Raw genomic sequence first — 25817 nt, 5'->3', positions numbered from 1 at the left:
CCTTTATCCCCAAGAAAAATAAATGTAAAAAGGCAAAATGGTTTTCTGAGGAGGACTTACAAATATCTGAGAAAAGAAGAGAAGTTAAAGGCAAAGAAGAAAAGGAAAGATATACCCATTTGAATGCAGAGTTCCAAAGAATAGCAAGGAGAGATAAGAAACCCTTCTTCAATGATCAATGCAAAGAAATAGAGAAAACAATAGAATGGGAAAGACTAGAGATCTCTTCAAGAAAGTTAGAGATACCAAGGGAACATTTCATGCAAATATGGGCACAATAAAGGACAGAAATGGTATGGCCCTAACAGAAGCAGAAGCTATTAAGAAGAGGTGGCAAGAATACACAGAAGAACTATACAAAAGAGATCTTCATGACCCAGATAACCATAATGGTGTGATCACTTACCTAGAGCCAGACATCCTGGAATGTGGGCCTTAGGAAGCATCACTACGAACAAAGCTAGTAGAGGTAATGGAATTCCAGGTGAGCTATTTCAAATCCTAAAAGATGATGTTGTGAAATGCTGCACTCAATATGCCAGCAAACTTGGAAAACTCAGCAGTGGCCACAGGACTGGAAAAGATCAGTTTTCATTCCAATCCCAAAGAAAGGCAATGCCAAAGAATGCTCAAACTACCACACAATTGCACTCATCTCACATGCTAGCAAAGTAATGCTCAAAATTCTCCAAGCCAGGCTTCAACAGTATGGGAACTGAGAACTTCCAGATGTTCAAGCTGGATTTAGAAAAGGCAGAGGAACCAGAGATCAAATTGCCAACATCTGTTGGATCACAGAGAAAGTAAGAAAGTTCCAGAAAACATATACTTCTGCTTTATTGATTACACCAAAGCCTTTGACTATGTGGATCACAATAAACTGTGGAAAATTCTTCAAGAGATGGGAATTGCAGACCATCTTACCTGCCTCCTGAGAAATCTGTATGCAGGTCAAGACGCAACAGTTAGAATTGGACATGGAAAAAAATAAATAAATACATAAAAAATATTAAAAAAAAATAAAAAGAATTGGACACAGAACAACAGACTGGTTCCAAATCGGGAAAGGAGACTCTGTTTATTTAACTTATATATTAAAGTTATATATGTTCTTTACAGGCTGGCTGTAACGAAGCACAAGCTGGAATCAAGATTGCAGGGAGAAATATCAATAATCTCATATATACAGATGACACCACCCTTATGGTAGAAAGTGAATTAGAACTAAAGAGCCTCTTGATGAAAGTGAAGAGGAGAGTGAAAAAGTTGGCTTAAAACTGTTAGGTAGTTAGAATAGGCAAAAGGAGTCCAAAATGGCGGTGGCTAAAACACAAGGAAGGGAAAAGCCCACGAAAATAGAACAAAGGAAGGTCAAAGGAAGGTCCGAGGACTGGAGTGAAGACCTCAGGTAGAACAAACAGCACTCCTGGCGAAGCCCAATTTGCATAGGGCAGGCCCAGGTGGAGGAAAAAACATAAAAGGAGAAGCCAAAGAACTTTCTCTCCCCTCATCCACCCTGCGCCTGCGCTCTTTCTCTCTCTCTTTCTCACTCTCTCTCTCTCCCCCTCCCCTGCCCGCTGGCATGCTCCTCCACTCTCTTAGTGTCTTTGGGTTGGCATGCCCTCACGCTTCGAGTATGGATTCTCCTGCTATCTTCTAAATAAAATAGAGCTGTCACACTGATTTGTCTAAGAGCTATAAACACAGTTTGTCCAAGACCTAAGAGCTGTGACGCGCCGAGGGCTTTAATGTCCGTCACTCCAACTCTTTGTTTGTGACGAGACAGAACCGAGGAGCATACAACTCGCCTGACAAAACTAAACGTTCAGAAAACTAAGATCATGGCATCCGATCCCATCAGTTCAGTTCAGTCACTCAGGTGTGTCCAACGCTTTGCAACCCCATGGACTCCAGCACACCAGGCCTCCCTGTTGTAGGGAATAGGCTATGCACAGGCCTCTACTATAATTAACAGGGCTTCTTTGAAAAATAAGAATGATTTTCTCATCACCCCAGGTGAAGGGCTCGGAGAAGTAAAAAGTACATTGTGGAAAAATATCTTGAAAACAAACTATTGATGTACTGATGTGACTGATGGAAAACCGTTAGTGACTGTTTCCATAACCAGAGCCTTTAAGGGAGTTGCTGAGAAAGGGCGTCACTAGCTGAAGGGCTAAACAGAGTCATGAAAGGCCTGAAGGTTTGACATTGAGGACTATGCATTTTATATCTTTATCCCCAATCTGAGATTGTAAAGAACAGATATCTCTAGAGCATGTACAAGGAAGTAGATGTTAACAATAAAAGGCATGCAAGGATTAGGATCTGGGCTTTTGCCTGTGAATGGCATCAGCCCCCTGATCCCCACTTTATTTCTGAGTCTTATTTTTCCTTATTCTTCTGCGGTACTGCTCCCTCAGGTCGGTTCATTGTTCAGCTGGTTCTGACACCTCTCCATCACCAACTCCCAGAGTTTACTCAAACTCATGTCCATCAAGTTGGTGATGCCATCTAACCATCTCATCCTCTGTCGTCCCCTTCTCCTCCCGCCTTCAATATTTCCCAGCATCAGGGTCTATTCCAATGAGTCAGTTCTTCACCTCAGGTGGCCAAAGCATTGGAGTTTCAGCTTCAACATCAGTCCTTCCGACGAATATTCAGGACTGATTTCCTTTAGGATGAACTGATTGGATCTCCTTGCAGTCCAAGGGGCTCTCAAGAGTCTCCAACACCACATTTCAAAAGTGTCAATTCTTCGGCGCTCAGCTTTCTGAGCCGGTCCCATCACTTCATGGCAAATAGATGGGGAAACAATGGAAACAGTGACAGACTTTATTTTGGGGGGCTCCAAAATCACTGCATATGGTGACTGAAGCCATGAAATTAAAAGATACTTGTTCCTTGGAAGAAAAGCTATGACCAACCTAGACAGCATATTAAAAAGCAGAGACATTACTTTGCCAACAAAGGTCCATCTAGCCAAGGCTATGGTTTTCCCAGTAGTCATGTATATAGTCATGGACTATAGAGAAAGCTGAGCGCCCAAGAATTGATGCTTTTGAACTATGGTATTGGAGAAGACTCTTGAGAGTCCCTTGGACTGCAAGGAGATCCAACCAGTCAATCCTAAAGGAAATCAGTCCTGAATATTCATTGAAGGGCTGATGTTGAAGCTGAAACTCCAATACTTTGGCCACCTGATGCAAAGAACTGACTCATTTGAAAAGACCCTGATGCTGGGAAAGATTGAAGGCAGGAGGAGAAGGGGACGACAGGGGATGAGATGGTTGGATGGCATCACCAACTCGATGGACATGAGTTTGAGCAAGTTCTGGGAGTTGGTGATGGACAGGGAGGCCTGGTGTGCTGCAGTCCATGGGGTCACAAAGAGTCAGACATGAATGAGTGACTGAACTGAACTGAAGAAAAGCCCATTCTTACCTTGGGATTATGGATTTCTCATCAGGTTAACTCCTACTCCCCCTTTTAGTCAAACATCACTTAAGATACCTTCCCTGACTCTGCAATTTAAACTAGGTTTCCCTGCTTTTCTCTCATAGCACGTTGTACTCTCCTCTAATAGTTTTACTATAGTTGATAAATACATGTTTGTTTTTTTTCCTAGTTTAATTGAGATATAATTGACAGGTTTGTATGATTATTTGCTGGTCACTGTGTTGTAAACTCCAGGAGGGCACAGTCCAAGTTAGTTTTGATATTTGTTGTCCTCACCCCACCCGCCCACTTAGAATTATGGTCTGACACAAAGCAGGTGCTCAATGAATATTTGTCGAATGAAATGAATTAGCGCACTAAATGTTAGAGAACTCTGCCCCATTGGCTAGGAGTAGCTTTGAATTTCGGCTTAAATTCTGGATAAGTGTTTTAAAAGTTAGGACTGAGGATAGGTGTCTCAGGTATTTCAGCTCACAAGCCCTCTCCAAATCTCACCTGCCACTCTCCTCCGTGTAGTTTTTTTCTACCAATCCCTCTCTGCGCTCCTGGCTTTCCGGCATCATGCACCATCCCTAACAATCACAGACCAAATAAAGAGGATTGTGACAAGGACACTAAACGTGACTGCGTTTCCGTCCCAAGGCCAGAATATGACGGCAGTCGCTCATAGCTCCATTAAAGACGGCAAAGTGCACCACTTCCCTTCCCCCGCCCAGACCTGGGGACTCCTATACCCAGCGCCAGGAAGCTCAAACTCTGGCATCGACTCAGATCTTCCGTACAGCATGGCAGCTGCCGAAGACGTCGCCCACGCCAGTGACTGCCGTACAACATGGCCTCCTACGGAGAGCGCACCACACCTCCTTCCGCCCGGTCGCCGGAAGTTTCCCTTTGAAACCCAGGCGGCAGACGCGGTCGGTGGTACGGCAGTTATTGCCGAGCATCTTTTGAACCAGAGCGACGAGGCGTGCGGGCAGGAGCAGCAGGCACCTGGGTTCGGCTCTCCCGGGGCAGGAAACTGGGCTGGATGTGGGAAGTCGATGGGATGGGATGGGAATGGTGGATTTTCGCTCTCCTGAGTCGCGCTCTCCTGGGGCCTCCGCCTGCTTGGTCGCCTTGGCCCAGCCCTGGGTAACCATTCACCTTGTAACTTCTAGGCCCCAGCCGTGCCGCCTCGTTACGATGACCAGCGTGGTTAAGACAGTGTACACCCTGCAGCCCTCCAGTGTGCTGAGCAGCGGTCTCCCTGCAGGTGGGTGTCCACGGGGCTCTTGCCCCCTGGCACTGCGAACCGGCCCTGGAGTGGTCAGGCCAGGAGTCTGGGGGCGTCAAATCTGTTGTTGGGGATGGGTGGCACCGGCAAGGAAGGGCATTCTACCGGCTTTGACAGCTTACTAACTTCCCTAGAACCGGGCTGTCTAGTTTATGATGGGAGTTAGGGAAAGGGCAGTAAGGTAGAAATTTAGACTTGCCCCACCCCCCTGCTTCTTCAAACCGACCTCTGCTGCACTCACCAATTAGATTCAAGTTGCTAACTATTCTACAATATTATTCGCAGTAAGCTAGGGATCCCTTTTATACGTATCTGTTTTATTTCCAGAATTGGGCTGTCCTGAGGGACTGGGTTTGTTGTCAGGGAGGAGAGAAGAGAGTCATTTAAAAAGCAGCGTAGTTAGGGAGAAGCACTAGAGTTCACACTGTGTCTGGTTCCCATTTGTAACTGCACAGTGTCCTTTATATAGTACATTCTCAGCAAACATTTGTTGAGTAAAGTGAGAGAGAGGGATCAGGCCTAACTAATGCTCCAAAACTTTGGGAGAGGAGGCATGATTAAAAGCAATGTTTGATTGCTTTGCCATTTTGCTTTGTGTGACTCAGCTTGGAGTTGAAATCATCTCCTAAATTCTGCAACTGTTGAGCTGCCTAATCTAGAGATTATTGCAGAGAATTGGTTTTAAACATGAGAACTGGGTGGTGGTGGAAGGTTTTGAAGCAGCTATTTAAGATCGTTTCCCAGGTGACTCCATGCAACTGATTGATGAGGCTAGTAGGATTGACCTATGAAGTAAATAGGCTTTTCTCCAAAGGCCTTCCAGGATTTTGTTTGTCTTATATTGCTTCAGAACACCTGAATGGCAATCCTGTCATCAGCAGGGCTTAGGAGTTGATGGAAGAACTAGAGTCAGTCTTAACACTGCCTTTCCCTTAGAAAGCGGCATCTTTAGTGCAGTGGGGAGTGACTGGCATCTCCCCACCCAAACTGGAGGTTTTCATCTCTTTGCTTCTTTCCCTGTCACAGCTTTACAGTCATATGTAACCTCAATATTTAAAAAATTTTAGGCTGCCTCCCAGGTTTTTTGATGTTAGGCAAGGGTTGGTTGTTTTTTAGTTTTTTTTAACAGATAACATATCAGATCAAATCAGATCAGATCAGTCGCTCAGTCGTGTCCGACTCTTTGCGACCCCATGAATCGCAGCACGCCAGGCCTCCCTGTCCAGATAACATATACACCTGTTAAAAAAAAATTCCAAAGTTTGGAAACGATATACAGTGAAAAATTAGTCTTTCCATCCTTGGCACTAGCCATTCAGTTCCCTCCTTAGCATCTCTCATTTTAAGAAGATAGTCTTTGTTAAACACTGCTAAATTTTTCCTACAATACCATCCTTAGGTTCTAACAAATATGGGTTATTGGAACCAATTCCAGTCAATGAAGAGTGTTAATTTTGATCAGTTTGCTGTTGATACCTTTTTACATGAGATATTTCTTATCATATATGACTTATTAATACCTGAGAGAGGAGAAGGTAAATTCATTCACCCAAGGTTACCTTTTTTGACAGATCTCAGAAAGAACCCTTTTAATACTTGCTTTGTGTGAAAGAGTGTGGAAAATAGGATGTAAGTGCCCATTGAGTGTACCTATAAGTGAAATAATTTGTTAGCCTGAGAAATCATATTTATTCCAAACTGTTGTGCAGCTAAAGTCATCAAAATAAATCTTTATCAAACACAAAGTTTCCTAATGCCTGCAATTCAGTGCTTTGTACCTCATTTCTTCATCTTGATTTAATCGTTGATTTCTTCAACTTAAGATAGGTCAAGGTTTTTAAAACTATTTTTGGTTGCGCAGTCTTTCTATAGTTTTGGAGAGCGGGAGATTCTTATTGTGGTGGCTTTTCCTGTTGCAGAGCACAGGCTCTAGGCAGGCTCAGTGATTGTGGCACGCAGGCTTAGTTGCCTTGGGGCATATGAAATCTCAAAAAGCAGAGTATGGGCCCAGGTTTTTAAAGGGGCCATTTTACAATGAACAAAATGAAAGTTGGTATAAAGTAGAAGAATCCTTTGCATGTATTAGATGGGGTAGGGTGAGGACTTAACTCCAGAACAGGTTACTTGGATTTGCTATGGAATGAAAGTGGTAGAAAGAGATGTGTGGCAGAGGGCAGCATAAGGGCTAGGAGGCAGATGCTCTCTTCTAGGGAAGAAGAGTGTCATGTCAGGGCCATTTCTCTGGTTATCTGGCAATAGCCTACCAGGATCAGAACAGAATGCCAAATAAGGAACCTAATATGAAACTCTAAACTTAAAGATGGATAAACAAAAATGGATGATGGTAAAGGCCAGCATGGAAGAGGGAAGACAACGAAAGGAGCTACTTTAGAGATGGTCTGTGAAACTGACATGTTCCGTTTACTCAGTAAGCAGGTTTTGAATTTTTGCTAATATGCCAGATAGTCTCCTAGATGCTGAGGTACAAAGACATCTCCAAAGCAGGGGGCCCCAGCCTCCGGAATCTAATGCCTGATGATCTGAGGTGGAGCTGATGTAATAATCATAGAAATAGAGTGCAGGATAAATGTAATGCACTTGAAGCATTCTGAAACCATCCCCACCCCACCCCTGGTCTGAGGAAAAATTGTCTTCCAGGAAACTGGTCCCTGGTGCCAAAAAGTTTGGGGACCACTGTCTTAGAGAGCTAGTTAGTGAGCCAGTCTGGTCAAAATAACTAAGCAACAGCTGAAGCTTGAAACAGCTTGCGTGTAGCTTAGGGGAGCAGGCAAAGTGCTTAAGAGCAGAATGAGATAGTTCATTGAATTGCTGTGTGAGGCAGGGTTCAGCTGTGTTTTGCCTTGCTGGCAGCCACACTGCCTCTTGTGGTCTTTGCTTATATGAATCTCCACCTTCACAGCTACACCCTCTGGCCATTCGGTTTGCTATATCGTCAAGCTTCTGGCCACTCTCAAACACACTGCACTGTCACATTTAAAGAATTTTTGGTTTCTATTCCCAATTGGTCTACAAGTCTTATTCTTCAGGATTTATAGAATTGGCAGCTGTTGGTCATGATATGTGAGGTTTCACCCTCTTGTTTTCCTTTGCAGATGCACAAACTCGAGCCACTTTTAAGAGCCAGTTACCTGTTAAGTCCAAAGAAGTTGATGTTTCCAGACCTCATTCAGGAGCTTCAGAGAATGATGTTACAAAAATCATCAAACCGAGACGAGAGAATGGGTGAGAGTCAGAACATCAGTATCCAAATAGAACTTCTTGTTAGAAATTGCTCAGTACCAAGAATTAGTGTTTTGAAGAGCAAAAGGTGTCTCATGGATTGGCCTGTAGTCAGTGGCCCAGAGCATCACAGCATTGCTGAGCTGTTTTTCAGAACCCTCGGTATTGATAGCTCAGAAGAGGTGCAGCCAGGGTTATAATAGATACTTTTTCCTCTCTCAGCATTTGCTCTGCATGTGCAAATAGCAGCACTGCAGCCAAACACCAGCCCTAAGTGGTAGTCATGGCAGGTGGGTGCTAGTTGTGAGCCTAAGTTGCTAGTGTGAGCACAGGCCAGCCTGGTGTAGTGTGTGTGTGTGTCCTTCCCCCAGTGCTCAGCTCCCACTGAGTCAGGTTGACATGTGGGAGCCACACCATTCTGAGCAGGAGCAGGTCTCTCAGGCTGTCAAAGCGATCAGGAAGGGAGCCCATTCCCTATTCATAAGCCTTTTTCAATAGTCTGGGCGGAAACAAAAGTGTGTGGTGCCTCAGAGCTTCTCAAGCTTGTACTGTCTGCACTGTATGTAACCTTGGGTTCTTGCCTTAGAAAATCAAGCTCTTTTTGTTCTGCCTTGTTCACAACATACGTAACAACAGTACCATGATTCTCTGTGATTGATTCCTTTGTTGTTATTATTTAATTGAGGTATAGTTGACATATGACATTGTGTTAGTTTCAAGTATACAACATAGTGATTTGATATTTGTGTATACTGTTAAATGATCACCACAGTAAGGCTAGTTAACATCCTGATTTGTTTTTGCTTCTCTAGGCAGGTGAAGGCTACAGACACCTCCAGGAGGAACCTCAGGAAGAGGTGAGCAGCAGGGTAAACAAAACTTGGCCACCACTTTAGGGTAGTGGGGCTTAATACAGAGTGGTGGCTCTGGTTGTACCTCAGAATCACTCATGGGACTTGTTTTATCATGTTGGAGTCTGGTGCCACCTCAGAAATTGGAATGGAATTTTCAGGGGTGAGACACAGCCAGGCCTAAGACCCAATGTCAGGGCAAGAGTCGGTGATGCAACAATCTTGAGTTACAGACAGGAGTTTGGAGGCTCCATGCCAGGACCACGGCTTAAACCCAGTGATGGCCTATTAACAAGGGCAGGAAGCCCTCAGGATGGGAGAAGCTGCATGTATTAGTGATTTCAAAATGAGTGTTCTGCTAGTGGTAAAATCTTGGAGAAAACTACATCTTGCTATGCTTGAGGCTTGCTTGGCCATTGTAGTCCCGAAGGCAGAAATAATATAAGCTGGAAAGTTTGTAGAAATATGTTGTAACTCCACATCTATTATTTGAGCATGTCTTAAAAGTTCTAAAGACAAAATACTATTAAAACAGACTCAGTTCAGTTCAGATCAGTCGCTCAGTCGTGTCCGACTCTTTGCGACCCCATGAATCGCAGCACGCCAGGCCTCCCTGTCCATCACCAGCTCCCGGAGTTCACTCAGACTCATGTCCATCAAGTCAGTGATGCCATCCAGCCATCTCATCCTCTGTCGTCCCCTTCTCCTCCTGCCCCCAATCCCTCCCAGCACCAGAGTCTTTTCCAATGAGTCAACTCCTCACGTGAGGTGGCCAAAGTACTGGAGTTTCAGCTTTAGCATTATTCCTTCCAAAGAAATCCCAGGGCTGATCTCCTTCAGAATGGACTGGTTGGATCTCCTTGCAGTCCAAGGGACTCTCAAGAGTCTTCTCCAACACCACAGTTCAAAAGCATCAATTCTTCGGCGCTCAGCCTTCTTCACAGTCCAACTCTCACATCCATACATGACCACAGGAAAAACCATTGCCTTGACTAGACGGACCTTTGTTGGCAAAGTGATGTCTCTGCTTTTGAATATGTTATCTAGGTTGGTCATAACTTTCCTTCCAAGGAGTAAGTGTCTTTTCATTTCATGGCTGCAGTCACCATCTGCAGTGATTTTGGAACCCAAAAAAATAAAGTCTGACACTGTTTCCACTGTTTCCCCATCTATTTCCCATGAAGTGATGGGACCGGATGCCATAAAAAGATTCAGTATTGATGATGATAATGGTTATTACTGATTAAAATTTACTATGGGTCAGTAGCTCTGTCACAAATTGCATGTATATTCTCCTTTACCCTTCACAATAATAATAATATGAGGTGAGGGTATTAATTCTACAAATGAGGAAACAACCTGAGAGGTTACAGAGCTCCCTGAAGTTCATATTCCACTATGTGGTGAGGCCAGGATTTGAACCAGCCTGTTTGTGTAACTCCATAGCCCATACTCTTAACCCCTCCACCTCTTCATCTAAGTACAATTATCATTACAGCTACAAACCATTGAGTAAACAGAAATCGGAAGAAGAGCTCAAGGATAAGAACCAGCTCTTAGAGGCTGTCAACAAGCAGTTGCACCAGAAGTTGATTGAAACTCAGGTAAGAGACCCACCAGACCTCTGCCATCAGCTGCCCTGGTGATGCATGTGGACTCCTGAGGGACCACACCAAGTGGTCCTGAGGGCAGGCAGAAAAGACACTGGGCTTGTGCTGTGGCTGTTCCCAAGGAATGGGATGGGCCTGACCTGTCTGCATGTTCACCCCAACAGGGAGAGCTGAAAGACCTGACTCAAAAAGTAGAGCTGCTGGAGAAGTTTCAGGACAACTGTTTGGCAATTTTAGAAAGCAAAGGCCTCAACCCAGGTAAGAACTGCCTTCGGAGGAGTCCGTGCATATGCCCTTTCCTGAGTGATTCTGGGCTGTGTGGCAGGAGTTCAGCATGGTGTCAGCTGACCTGGTCAGGGCAGGGGTTGCCTAGTAAAGCCCTGAAGATTTCAGGGAGCTCCTCTCTGGTCTCTGGTGGTGTTGACTCTGCCTGCCCAAAAGCGTTTCAGATGTTATGGAGACAGGGTTATCTCTTTCCTACCTGAACACTTTATGCCATTCTTTTGATGCTGACAGGTATGATCTTGCAAATAGATCAGAAATATCTTCTTTGTTTCAAGGGATATGGCACACAAGGAATCTTCATGGGTGGAGAGAGAGAGATGATACTGTTGAAAAGGTTCTGAAGCTGGCTAGTAATCTCTGAGTCATGATGGTCAAAATGTGATTCTTGTTCTTACCCTGTCCCTAGAGGGTAGTCTGTAACAAAGAGGAGACAACGGAAGGCATTACCCAGAGACTGTCAGAGAGCCTGAGTTGAGGAACTTGAGAATAACCAGGGAAGGAGCCCATGCTTCTTTGAGTTAGAGTACTGATTTTGAATACTGCCATTAAAATAGTGCATTTTAGGATATATTTGTTGTAGTCACCATGTACGTTTTTGCATGATTTTAATTGCCTATGTATGTGCATTGTTTTTACAATAAAAATGTTGAAGGCCTATAGAGATTTTAGAAATAGTTTTATGTACTGTAAACAGACCCAAAACCTATACATTTCTTTTGGACAAATTTTCTGCTGAGCTGAGAAGAAAGTTTTGGCCATATCCATACCTGGAGAGGAAGGGGAAGTAAAATCCAGCTCTGGAGAGCAGGCATGGGGGACACTGCGAGGTGAAAGCTTAGGAGAGAAAGTCCAGGCCCAGACCCTCAGAGAAGTTTCCCTCATGAATACTCCTGTGGAGGGCTTTTTATTTTCTTTTAAGTTGCAGTTCCCTAGGCAGGGCTGACTCTGTTGTATCTACTGGTTTTAGGCAGTGAGACCCTGGCGTCACAGCAAGACTCCACCGCAGATCACGTGGACTCCATGGTGAGGGGGCAGGTGTGAGGGGGTGAGGGCCCAGTGAGCGTGGGGCCTTGCTGATCTAAGCAGTTCTCTGCCATATTGTCGGCAAAGCCCACGAAGCAGCCTTTGGTTATCCAGGAAGAGGGTTGGTGGATGTGTACTCAAAATAGCATATTTTCCTTAAGGGTGACTTTGTGCTTACAAAAGAGTGAGTCTAAGTTGAAAATGTACTACTTTAAAACCCATAGTAGGGTGGACTAGTGGAGACAGCTTTCTGGTTTCTCTGTTGTATGCTTTACCAAATTTTTCCCCTTATTCCTTTGCTAAGGACTGTGTCTTACAAAGGCCCAGCCTGAATTAAATTAGTCCTCTCTTTGGTTCCTTCCCCGAAGTAGGAAGGTAATTTTTGGGGATTAAAGCCTTTTGAGCTTCTGTGATCTCTTCCCCAGGAAGATCAGTTGTCATCTTAGAATACTAGGCATGGACACCTTCCTCAGCTCCTCAAGGCAACTTAGTCAGCCCTTCAGTGGCTCCTGCCTTTTGTTCATAGTGCCTGTGTAGCACGGAGCATGTGGAGGTGTAGTCCTCTGTCCCTCCTGTGGACTCCGTTTCTCAGAGGAGCCTGGCACGTGTGTGGACACTCAGTAAATGACCGAATGCAAGGGATGTTAGTGATCATCTAATTCAACTCCTGTGAGGAGAAGAGTTTATATGAAGAAAAGTTCTTACCTTTCAATAAAGATCTGTTACTATATTTGCTACTGCTTTTCTCTTAGCTGCTGTTACAAACTTTGCAAGATGAACTGAAGCTTTTTAACGAAACAGCCAAAAAGCAGATGGAGGAGTTACAGGTGAGAGGCAGACATCACCCCAAGGCAAAATTACCATTTCTTACCACAATAGGAGGGTCTTTGGAGGACTCTTTTATTTATCTATTTATTCATTTTTAATAAACTATTTTGCAACAATTTTAGATTGTGACAAAGTTGCAAAAATAATAGAGAATTCAATTCCCCTAATATTAACATCTTACATTGTCGTGGTATATTTGTCAGGACTAAGAAACCAATATTGATGCATTACTATTAACTACATTCCAAGACTTTGATTTCACTATTTTTTTCAACTAATTTTTTTGTTCTAAAGATGCGTAGAAATGTTCACATCCACAGGGCACAAGACAGTGTGCACATGCCAGATTACTCCAGGTGAGAGTTGACACCTGTGCAAAACCTATGCTGTGGACACTTGATATCTCAGGGAAACCTGTAATAGGAAACCCAGATTCTTGGGTCTGGACTTATTTGAATTGTTTGGATGAACCGTGGGATACTACATGGAATCCTAGAGGATTTCATTGCTCCAGCTGAGATAACAGATTCTGTATTAAAGACAGTTCTTAAAGCCAACACAGATAAATCTAAAAAGAGACAGTGTGTGTTAGTATTCCAGTGGTCTTCCTCAATGGAACAGAATGTTCTGGTTATTGTCTTTTCTGAGTCAATGTTTTGTGGGGTTTTTTGTTTATTAATGTCTTTCTGTGCAGGCCTTAAAGGTAAAGTTGAAAATGAAAGAAGAAGAGAGAGCCCAGTTCCTTGAACAACAGACCTTATGTAGCAATCAAGTAAATGATTTCACAACAGCCCTTGAGGAAATGGAGCAGCTATTAGAAATATGATAAAAGCAGGTGGCCACATGGCTCTGTCTTGGAGATAGACTCTCAGAGGAAGCTACCTAGGACATCTGCTTCTTGGCCATGATCTTCTAGGACTCACCATCCCCAGAATGAAAACAGTTTCTGCAGTAGGATTAAAGATAGTTGATGTTGGAATGGCAATTCCTCCCTTAAGCAAGCATTCGTTCCCAGCCTCCAGATTGTCCAGCTCTCCTGAACCTCACAGTTCATAATTAGGGCCTACAGGAGAGGAGGCCTGAAAGCTTGGATCAGCCTCCTAGGATCAAAAAGCAGCACATCATTAGCATCAGGAGACTGTAAACCAGCCACAACCAGAGAAGCCAAAAGATGTGCAGGAAGAAACAGTGAAGCATACATGCTCCATGGGAGACATAACTGAAGAGTCACGTGGTCCCTTCCTAACTTGGAACACATTCTGTCCCATCCTGACTGGGCTTTGTAACCTCACTGTAAATTTATGAACTGAAAGTTACCTGAAGTGGCTTAATAATGGGGTGAAGGTATAGATAGCAATAACAGGTATGAAACAATACACCTTGGAGCTTTTAATCTAAATCATTTCTGTGTTGTTTTTTTTTTTATAAAGTGTTACTTTAAATAAATATTTCTGTAACTATTCAGACTGCAGCATTGACAAATGAAAATAGCTTTTTAATCTAAATATGGCCACTGAATACTACTGAACTAATCTGTTAACAAGTTCAAGGTTACAGTTTCACCCAGAATGTTTTTCTTCTATTTAACCCAGAGTATTTTTCTTCTACTCATTTTAAGTGCTCTATGACTGGCCCCCTTCCCCACCCCCTCTTCTGTGAGCATTAGTCAGTCTTCTGTGGGTGTTCCCTGTTTGCAGCAGTGTGTGCCAGACTCCTTCCACCAGGTTTGTGTCACCAGCTGCCTGTATTCCTAAATATGCTTAATCTCTGCTGTTGCCTTGCGTGGCCAATCCTGGACCTGGCCCGCTGGATTATTAGTCATCTGAAGTCCACAGCAGACCTTCTCTCCCCCTCCTTCCCCCATGGTTCACCAAAGGTGCAGCCATAATTCCTTTTTTTTTCTTACTGGATCCCAGTTCTCCAACCAGGGATTGAACCCGGGCCCTCAGCAGTGAAAGTGTGGAGCCCTGACCACTGGTGTGCTTGGTCATTCAGTCATGTCCAACTCTTTATGACCCCATGGACTGTAGTCTGCCAGGCTCCTCTGTCCATGGGATTCTCCAGGCAAGATCGCTGGAGTGGGTTACCATGCCCTCCTCCAGGGGACTTTCCAACCCAGGAATTGAATGCAGGTCTCCCACATTGCAAACAGATCCTTAACATCTGAGCCACCAGGGAAGCCGCTAACCACTGGACCTCCTAGGAATTCCCCATATTTCATTTCTTAGTCAAACTAGGCAGACTTTGACTTTAGCCATCTCCCATTTTTCCCTGGACCTCCCAATTTCTTCACCAACTCCCCCTACTCTTTATTATTACTGGAACTGTCCAGAGGCACCCAATCAACTCAAGTAACATCCCACCCTAATATATAGGGTTAAAATTCTTTGCCTTCATGCCCATATTGCATTCACACAGTTGATTATGTCTCAAATATTTTGAGGGGGAAACCCAGTTAAATAATTCACAGAAGAGCTGGATATTCTAACCATTTTCAGAATGTTTAAAAGGTTATTTGAAAGAAAAAAAGTGAAAGTGTTAGTTGCTCAGTTGTGTTCAATTCTTTGTGACACCATGGGCTGTAGCCCACCAGGTTCCTCTGTCCATGGAATTCTCCAGTCAAGCATACTGGAGTGGGTGGCCATTCCCTTCTCCAGGAGACCTTCCTGACGCCGGGAATCAAACCCAGGTCTCCTGTGTTGCAGGTAGATTCTTTACCATCTGAGCCATCAGGGAAGCCCCAAAAGGTTATTTACCCAAGTGAATCTGTAATTGGCGTTTCTGGTCCCCTTAAGAGTTCTACTTGCTTCTTGAGAGAAAGGGTAGGAAACTCAGCTGTGAGATCCTCACCTCCTTGTCCTGCCTCCCTAGTTAACTCCTAAGAATGAACCTATGTCAGCTTCTCCATGACTCATTTTTCCCAATGTACAAACCCTGTTAGCTCGAGGCCTGGCCTCACAGGGGCCTTTTGCCCCACAGTTCTGCTTTGCTCCACCAATCAGCATTTGTGCACTTTGCCTTTTCTCCTGTGCCCTCCAACCTCTGCTCCATCTCCCTTTTGTACATGTGGAGGTATGTGGGTGTTTAATCTGGTCTGGAGCCTGGATAAATTCATGCATTACCTGAACTCCTTGTGATTTGCAACCTCCATGTTGCTAGTTGCTATAGGAAACTTTAATGTCACGTGACATTCTTCACCTCAAAGATGCTTGCAGTACACGCAGCGAAACATTGCACAGGTGACATAAAGGTAAATAACAAAAGCAATGATTTATTACACAGTGGGTCCTGTGATGTGGTTATGTGCTATGGTAGTTAACAGTTTGGTAAGGGAAGGCTTGATGGAGGAGGTAGCCTGGGAGTTGACGGAAAAGTAATACTTGGAGAGGTTAGCTAGAGGGTTGAGAACTTCCCAGGTTGATGAATGTGCGGAGATTAGGGGAGAGGAGCGCACACAGGACCTTGAAGCTTCATGCCTTTTCCCCCTGCCTTGCCCCGTGTGTCTCTCCCATCTGGTTGTTACTGAGTTATATCCTTTTATAATAAACCAGATCTGAGTCTGTGAGCATTCTAGCGAGTCAAACCCAAGGAAGGGATAATTGGAACTTCCAAGGAGAAAAAACTATGAGAGATAGAGGAAAAAAAAAAAAAAAACACTTGAGGGAATATCCAGATGAGTCTTGAAGAACTGAGTAAGAACACTGATTGGGCTTGGTCAGAGGGTTGAATTTAAGAGATTAGTTCTGATGCTTAAGGGAACACTTGTAATATACTATATGTGATGTTTATTTGTACATGTTTATGGGTACATGGTGTTACTAGAAGTTTTGAAGAACCTTAAGTTCTTCAAAGGCAGGCCAGAGGTTTCCAAACTGTCTTAGTTCAGTGTTCCTAGTATCTCAATATTTTATGACATGCCGAAATAAACATGTAAAAGTTCTATTTTTTTTAATATCCAAATGATAAGCACTTAATGTCTGAACAACTTAATAGATATTTGAAAAAAGAATACACAAAAATCTAAAGGTATTTTTATTTTTAAATAACTGCAGTTATTACTAACAAGATGTTGGGCACCTTAGCTTCTCAGACCTTGGAATCAAACTGGACACTACCACCTTTCTTTCCTGTTTGATACTGAGAGGAATATTGCATGATCTAACCTTGAAATTAGCCTTCTTCAAGCTAGTAGTTCACATGTTGTCTAATATGTATCACTATGATTTCCCCTAAAGTTTATTCTGTAGCATCCCAGGGAGCTTGCTGCCCAGTGGTGTCGTGGATCACAATCTGGGAACCATTAATCTAGGTAATAATGACTCACTAACACATTTTGATCAGGTAATCATCATCATGAATGTTTAGAAAAATTAATCTAGCACTGTATGAAAGATGGATGGCAGGATTAAGAGAATAGGGTCAAAGACATCGGGAAAACAGGAATCAAATGTATTAGGACCATGACAGCAAAGGTATAAAGAAAGATTTGACCACTATGGGGAACAGCATGGAGGCTCCTTTAAAAACTGAAAATAGAGCTACCACATGATCCAGCAATCCCACTCTTGAAGCGATTTAGCAGCAGCAGCAGCCAGACTTTGGTGCTGGCCATAGTTCACTTTTACAGCAATCCATTAAGACAGACATTATCTCTACTTAACAGGTAAGAAATTAGACTGAGAGAATTTGCAAAAGACCAGTTTTTAGTGAGTAGGCTGGGAATGGGCTGCAAGCTGGTTTTTATATCCTAATTTTATAACCAATTCTTATTCTGTCACCCTCGCTCAAAACCTTTATGTATGTAGATTCTTTCCCCCGACACCCATATGCCATCAACTAAGCCCACCAGGCTTCCCTGTCCCTGGGATCGCCATTTCCTTCTCCAATGCATGAAAGTGAAAAGTCAAAGTAAAGTCTCTCAGTCGTGTCTGACTCTTAGCGACCTCATGGACTGCAGCCTACCAGGCTCCTCCACCCATGGGATTTTCTAGGCAAGAGTACTGGAGTGGGGTGCCATTGCCTTCTCGTCTGGCAGAGGTACTCAAATCCTGATGATTATTGATAAAGCTCAAAATGTACCTTGGCAAATGATAATCTTCTTAATCTTGCCCTTTAACTTTCACTACTGTACACTATATCCTTCTTACTCTCTTCTCTCTTCTCTGTCTCTGGCTCTCTCTCCTTAGTTCCCTGATTTTACCTTGTATTGGCAAGCCTCCAATACTCAATATCCCTCTCAACTGGGAACTCTCAACTTTAACTGGGGCTCAAATTACAACCACCTTAAAAAACAAAGCACCCACTGCCATTCCCTCCAAGTTACTACCTACCCTCGATTAACAGTCAAAAGTCTCAAAATTAATAAATGAATATTTTTAATTAAATAAATTGTTTTATCATTCCAGGACTTTCTTGGCAGTCCAGTGCAAGACTTTGCCTTCCGATACAGTGGATTTGGGTTCCATCCCACATGCTTCGAGGCCAAAAAAACCTAAATAGAAAATAGAAACAGTATTATAATAATTTCAATAAAGACTTAAAAAAAATATTCCACATTAAAAATGAATACAGGGAATCCCCTGGCTCCAGCGTTTAAGACTCTGCTCTTCCGCTGCAGGAGGCCCAGGTTCCATCCCTGATTAGCAAACCAGGATCCCACAAGCTGTGCCACACGGCCAAAACAAACAAACAATCTCAAGAACTCATTGTTCTCTTGCCTTCCAATTTGGCTTAAAAGTGAAAACGATTTTATAAGGTACCTAGAGTTGGCAAATTCAGAGGGACAGAAAGTATACAGGTTACAGGTTACCAGGGACAGAGAGGAAAAGTGAAGGGGGAGTTATTTTAACATCTGCAGTTTTTGTTTGGCATGATGAAAAAGTTCTGGGAATGGACAGTAGTGACGGCTGCACTGTATTGTGAACGTACTTAATGCCACTGAACCGAACACTTAAATACGGCAAATTTTATGTATATTTTACCCTGGCTCAGATGGTAAAGAATCTGCCTGCAGTGCAGATGACCCAGGTTTGATCCCTGGAGCAGGAAGATCCTCAGGAGAAAGGAATGGCTACCCACTCCAGTATTTTTGCCTGGAGAATCCCATCAGCTATAGATCAAAGAGTCAGACATGACTGAGTGACTAAGCACCACCACCACTAGAATTTTAAAATAAAATGTAATGAGGCTCAACAAAGTGTACCAACTTTAAGCATACAGGTCGATAAATTACTGCCCCCTCCAGAGATGAGCACTAATCTGACAGGAAATCACCCTCTATGAGTACTGTCTCTTCTCGAACTTCACATAAATTGATGTGTCCATTTCATCACTGTTAAATAGAACAGAACGAATTGCTCAACATATCGTTTTTTGAATCTATAAAGGATCTGAAGTCTGCCCTTTTATTCTCAATATTAGTAAATTGCAATTTATCTTTTTTCTTGATCTGTCTTGTTAGGGCTTATAATTTTTATGTTGATTTTTTTGGTTATCTATTTCATAATTCTATTGTTTATTATTCATTTCCATCTATATTTGGGGTTATAATTTACTGTTCTTTTTCTAGATTCTTAAAATAGAAGGATAGATAAATCCATTTCAACTCTTACCTTTTACAGTATATGCATTGACAACTATAAACTTCCCTCTAAGGGCCAGGTAGTTGAATCTCGAAAGTTTTGCTAAGTCCTATTTTCATTATTTGTCTTTCCTTTAAAAGCATATTCTAATTTCCATTGTGATTTCATCTTTCACCTATGGGTAATCTGGCTTCATGTCTCATTACTCTACCAAAGCAGCTTTTGATAAGGTTGTATGAAAGAAAATTTTATGGCAAGACAAGAAAAATTGTCTATTTGGCCGAATCACATAGGATGTGGGATCTTAGTTCCCTGGGGCCAGGGCAACCTGGCATTGGAAGCTCAAGAGTCAACCACTGGACTGCCAGAGAAGTCCCAAGATAAGAATAAACAATATTAAAAAAATGTTCTCTGCCCTTTAGCTTCCTGTCTCCCCTCTATTGTGCATTGTGTATTTGCATTTTGCATCAGCAAAACCTTCCCCATTGGCAGGAATGGGGCACCACAGAGGCTGATAACTTAGCACTCCAAGCACACAAGACAGTCTAAAGAACGTCTTTAGACTATTGTCTCAGTCTAAAGAAACTGAGACACGCAACAGAGACACACTGATGCAAGGGTAACTCCTGCTCGACCGCAAACAGCAACATTCCAGCATCAACAAGACGCCTTAAAATCAGATTCCTATGACAGTGCACTGATCTGGATTAAGTAAACTGCATAAACTGGATTGTGTAAACACATCATCTAATGATAATGATCTCCAAAGTTTTTGGCACCAGGGTCCAGTTTTGTGGAAGACCATTTTTCACAAGAGTAGGGCAGGGTGGGTGTGGTTTTTGGATGATTCAAGTGCATTACATTTATCATGTACTTTATTTCTATTGTAATTACATCAACTCCACCTCAGATCATCAGGCATTAGATCCCGGAGGTTGGGGACCCCAGATCTAATGTATGGCCCTCTGTCTCAGAAAGTTTATGTAACTGACTTCTCACAGGCGGAACAGTTCTCAGAACCCAAATTTGAGGGTTACAGTCCTCAAATTTGGCTCAAATTTCTTTCATAGATTGACTTGATTAATTTTTCATTGATATACGCTTGGTGTAGTGGGCAGAATACCAGAGACACCCACCAGAAGATACCTGGAAGACACCTCAAATTGGTACTCAGTACCAGCATGGGTATTTTGAGCCTCACTAGCTTCTCAGCATCTCTCACCAGGTGTTCTGGTGAGTTCTCCTCATACATCCAGAGCTCATGTATGCATCGTGATGATCCTGAAAGTTTTATTTGGACTAGTTTTTATTCATCTTAAGGGGCATCCATGCATTTCCTAGGCAGAGTCCCAAGGGGATCTGCAGAGTAAGTCCAGGGAAAACATATGTGGCTGATTTTTGTTAAGTTCAACTTAAACTAAAGAAAAAGGGTAAATTGATACATGGTCTGAACAAAATTTTTTGTTAGTGAAATGAGAGAGAGTTCTTCAGCTCTGAAGAATAAAGGGACATTTTGCTCCTATCGGCCACAGGCTACCCTCAGATGTGTCAATCCTTACCACATGCAGTGGTCCTACAAGGGAACCTGCTAGGAACCTGCTATGACCATTAAGTAAATACTGCCCCTCTGGGGGGCACCACAGAGGCTGATAACAGCGCTCCAAGCACGCATGACAGTCTAAAGACTGTCACCAGGAGAAACTGAGACACATGACAGAGGCGCACTGACCCAAGGGTAACTCCTGGGGAAACTAGTGCACACCCAGTCCACCACACTGTCCTCAGAAAATTGTTCAGATGGTATCTCACACCTGAACCAGACTACCAAATCAATAATGGGAACCTGTGCCTCAAGGGCCCAGCAACTCTTGGATGAACAACTCTTGGATGAACCTATAGGAACTTCAGCTGGGTTTAAGAAACTGACACTTGCAAGTATGTAACTTAACGGCAAGGTCTGACCAAAAATCATTTGTTCCTGAGATGGCTAAAATGGGGCACTTTTGATTTACCTAAGTTGGTTTATTTGCACACTAACTTAGAAAAAGTAGGCTTACGATCAAACAGCTAGAATGGAGACATTTTAATTGGCACCTGGAAGCCTCAAAGTAAGGGAAAGATAAAATGGCTTCACTGCAAGAGACAAATCAGAAATTATCAGAAACAGTGACTAGATTAGAAAAGACCTCATAAGTCATCACTGCTTCTCCTCCTTTCTCTTCTCCTACTTTGGCTCTTTTGTGTCTTCTTTTTTCTGAGCATCCCTATCCTGATCCCTCTGCTCTTCCACCTGTAATCCCAAAGGAAGAACTTGTGGAATCTAAGGGAAAGGACAAAGATACCCCTTAGGTAATAGTCACCCTCTTTAAGGAGAAACCTACACGTAGAGGGGAGCCTGTTCTTACCTTTACACCCTTGGACTAGGACAGAATTTTAAGACCTTAACTAAGGAATTTCCAGATTGTTCACAGGATCCCTTGGGTTTTGCTAAATAATTTCATTTTATAGTAAGAATTTATAAGCCTGGATATTCAAACTTACACCAGCTTGTACTTACTAGTTCTTGACAGTGCAAGTAAAGCAAGGGAATGGCTCCAAGAGATAAACTGGAAGGCACCCATAGAAGATTTTCACAGTCATGAGTCTGCAGATCACCAGAAATGTAGAGAACTTGACCACAATCTATATCAGGTTATTCTGAAAATCTTCCCCACCTGTGGGGTAGGGGATAGGGCTTGATATGAAAGGCAGTGAGCTGAAGAAGAAAGCATTTTAGTCTAGACAAGCTGACAGAGCCTGGCTTCTGTCTTAGCTGTGTTTGAAACCTTGGACTAATGGGGTACTGTAAGAAGGATCAAAAAGCGTTGCTATTAAATATGTAATTTCCTTTATTCCTCTTTGCATTAGGTGGTATTATTTTCATTTAAAAATGATGAAAGGAGACACTTGCCTGGCAGTCCATTGGTCAACATATTGAGCTTCCACTGCAGGGGGCACAGGTTCCTTCCCTGGATGGGGAACTAAAAGTTGCATGCAGCATTGCAGCCAAAAAATAGGGGAAAAATAAAAAATAAATAAATTAAAAAAATAAAGACAATGAAAGGGAATTCCCTGGCAGTCCAGTGGTTAGGATTCTGCACTCCCACTGCCAAAGGCACAGGTTCAACCCCTAAACTGTGAACTAAGATTCCACAAGTCATGTGGCACAGCCAAAAAAAAAATATATGTATATAATGAAGTAAAGTCTGAAAAGATCCAAGAAACTTGTCTAAATTCCATATCTAGACAGCAGGATTGCAACACTGTTCCTGGACTCAGGGCACTAAACTATCTGAGATGAATTGTTCAAGAGCATTGACATCATCCCCTACCCCTAAACACACACACACACACACGCACACACACACATGCACACGCACACACACGAACTCACAACAGAAGTGGAAAACTGCAAAGCAGGGAAAGGGACAGAAGCTGAATTCTATCTGCTCTCTTCTTTCCCCTCATACATGATTCTTCCTTTCTGCCTCCCTGAAATGGAGCGGTGTTGCAGCAAAAACAGAGGTGAGTGAACAGCCTTTGGCACATAACAGCCAAACAGGCCTACGAGAGTTAAACAATCTTCATTATTCTTTATCTGTTATTACTAGCAAACACTTGTAGCTGGACTTGTACTTCACAAAGCTAATGTCTCTCTGACTCTCTATAGATTGCCCTCTGGACTTGGCATTCTTTCCCCCTACACTCTCTTGTAGCATTCTGCATTTCAGAAAGAAGGTCATGGGCTGATAACCTCAGGGACACAAGATCGGTTGCTAAGTTGTCTGATGCCAGCTGTGGCCATCAGAAACTCTGCAAGAGAAAAAAAATAAAGTAAGACCTCCAAGAGGATATAAAACCTCTCCCTATTCCCCAAAAGGGGAGCATAGTTCTTGAGGCACTAGTTTGCTGTTTCCCTTTTGCTTGGCAAAAATAATAAAGCTCCTCTCTTCTGTTTCCTCCAAACCCTGTCTCTATATACCTATTTGGCATTGGTGGACAGGGAGCCAAGATTAGGACCCTGTGATGGGTACAAATCCTTTCTATGTCCCTATGTCCCTGTTTCTTATTTGTAGTAAAGAGGCTTCAGCCTCCTAGACCTTCCCTGAGTGCCAAAGGGCAGGTTTAAACAGTTGCTAAACAGAAAAATCACAATAAACTGTGGAAAATTCTGAAAGAGATGAGAATACCAGATCACCTGACGTGCCTTTTGAGAAACCTATATGCAGGTCAGGAAGCAACTGTTAGAACTGGACATGGAACAACAGACTGGTTCCAAATAGGACAAGGAGTACATCAAAGCTGTATATTGTCACCCTGCTTATTTAACTTGTTTGCAGAGTACATCATGAGAAACACTGGGCTGGAAGAAGCACAAGCTGGAATCAAGATTGCTGGGAGAAATGTCAATAACCTCAGATATGCAGATGACACCACCCTTATGGCAGAAGGTGAAGAGGAACTCAAAAGCCTCTTGATGAAAGTGAAAGAGGAGAGTGAAAAAGTTGGCTTAAAGCTCAACATTCAGAAAACGAAGATCATGGCATCTGGTCCCATCACTTCATGGGAAATAGATGGGGAAACAGTGGAAACAGTGTCAGACTTTATTTTTTTGGGCTCCAAAATCACTGCAGATGGTGACTGCAGCCATGAAATTAAAAGACGCTTACTCCTTGGAAGGAAAGTTATAACCAACCTAGACAGCATATTCAAAAGCAGAGACATTACTTTGCCAACAAAGGTCAGTCTAGTCAAGGCTATGGTTTTTCCAGTGGTCATGTATGGATGTGAGAGTTGGACTGTGCAGAAAGCTGAGCGGCGAAGAATTGATGCTTTTGAACTGTGGTGTTGGAGAAGACTCTTGAGAGTCCCTTGGACTGCAAGGAGATCCAACCAGTCCATCCTAAAGGAGATCAGTCCTGGGTGTTCTTTGGAAGGAATGATATTAAAGCTGAAACTCCAGTACTTTGGCCACCTGATGCAAAGAGTTGACTCATTGGAAAAGACTCTGATGTTGGTAGGGATTGGGGGCAGAAGGAGAAGGGGACAACAGAGGATGAGATGGCTGGATGGCATCACCGACTTGATGGACGTGAGTTTGAGTGAACTCCGGGAGTTGGTGATGGACAGGGAGGCCTGGCGTGCTGCAATTCATGGGGTCGCAAAGAGTCGGACACGACTGAGCAACTGAACTGAACTGAAACAGAAAAATGAGGGACGACAGAAACAAAGGAGCAGTCAAGAAATTATAGTACAATAACAAAGCAGGGGACTGGTTCCTCCTCAAGGAATATACCTAACAATATTTTTGAGTTCTTCTGCTGGAACTAAGGCCACCCCTGTGGAGAACAGGAACTTTAGGCTGAGCACCAGATTTCTGGAATAACCCTGTTACCTCACCACCAACCGTTGAGAAGAAAGTCTGCACATAGTGGAAGATCAGGAAGACTCTGACCCCCATCCCCTTACCCACCACCCCAAATGGTTAACTGCAGTTAGCTTTCCCGCTCTCTCCCTTTAAAAACATTCAGTTAGTGCAAAATCTTCACAGAGTTGGTTCTTGGACAAGAATCTGCCTTCAACCCAGGTTGCCCTCTGAATAAAGCAATCCTTTCTATCCAACCAACACAAGTCTTTCCAGTGGGGAGCAGCCCAACCTGAGTTGGGTCCACCTCTACCCCACCCCTGTTAAAAATAAGCCCTGACTTCTGTTCTTAGGTACATTAATTAGGAAAACAGCAACTCCTTAACAACCCCCTTCCCATAAAATTCTATCAAAGTCAAACTCTGCTACATAATAAAGCAAATTTCCTGAGTTATAACCAGCGTGCACCCTAGAGCAAGGGTTCTTCTCCTAGATTTACTCTGACAATGTATTGCCAAGCATGGGGCATTCCATGTTTTTCCGTTTGCAGATTTGTCGTGGTTGTTAGGGCAGAAAGTGAAGAAGAACTAAAGAGCCTCTTGATGAAAGTGAAAGAGGAGAGTGAAAAAGTTGGCTTAAAGCTCAACATTCAGAAAACTAAGATCATAGCATCCGATCCCATCACTTATTTCAGAGCAAACAGATGGGGAAACAGTGGCTGACTTTATTTTTCTGGGCTCCAAAATCACTGCAGATGGTGATTGCAGCCATGAAATTAAAAGACACTTACTCCTGGAAGGAAAGTTATGATCAACCTGCTGCTGCTGCTGCTGCTGCTAAGTCACTTCAATCGTGTCCGACTCTGTGCGACCCCATAGATGGCAGCCCACAAGGCTCCCCCGTCCCTGGGATTCTCCAGGCAAGAGCACTGGAGTGGGTTGCCATTTCCTTCTCCAATACATGAAAGTGAAAAGTGAAAGTGAAGTCGCTCAGTCGTGTCCAACTCTTAGCGACCCCATGGATTGCAGCCTACCAGGCTCCTCCGCCCATGGGATTTTCCAGGCAAGAGCACTGGAGTAGGGTGCCATTGCCTTCTCCCTATGACCAACCTAGATAGCATATTAAAAAGCAGAGACATTACTTTGTCAACAAAGGTTCGTTTAGTCAAGGCTATGGTTTTTCCAGTGGTCATGTATGGATGTGAGAGTTGGACTGTAAAGAAAGCTGAGCGGCGAAGAATTGATGCTTTTGAACTGTGGTGTTGGA

The 25817-nt window shown here is 43.2% G+C and overlaps 1 protein-coding gene across 1 annotated transcript; it reads left to right on the top strand.

Annotated features, from left to right (window-relative positions):
* Positions 1 to 4106: 4106 nt before the first annotated feature.
* KNSTRN (kinetochore localized astrin (SPAG5) binding protein) lies at positions 4107 to 14051 on the top strand. Its single transcript, XM_014483018.2, has 9 exons — positions 4107 to 4450; positions 4614 to 4708; positions 7843 to 7972; positions 8782 to 8826; positions 10319 to 10424; positions 10595 to 10688; positions 11683 to 11738; positions 12491 to 12565; positions 13261 to 14051. The coding sequence occupies exons 1-9, from the start codon at positions 4107 to 4109 to the stop codon at positions 13390 to 13392; spliced, it is 1077 nt and encodes a 358-aa protein (XP_014338504.2). The 3' UTR covers positions 13393 to 14051.
* The last annotated feature ends 11766 nt before the right edge of the window (positions 14052 to 25817 follow it).

The sequence above is a fragment of the Bos mutus genome, chromosome 10, assembly GCF_027580195.1.
Source record: "Bos mutus isolate GX-2022 chromosome 10, NWIPB_WYAK_1.1, whole genome shotgun sequence".
Classification (NCBI taxonomy): domain Eukaryota; kingdom Metazoa; phylum Chordata; class Mammalia; order Artiodactyla; family Bovidae; genus Bos; species Bos mutus.
This window is presented reverse-complemented; position numbering and strand designations above follow the sequence as displayed.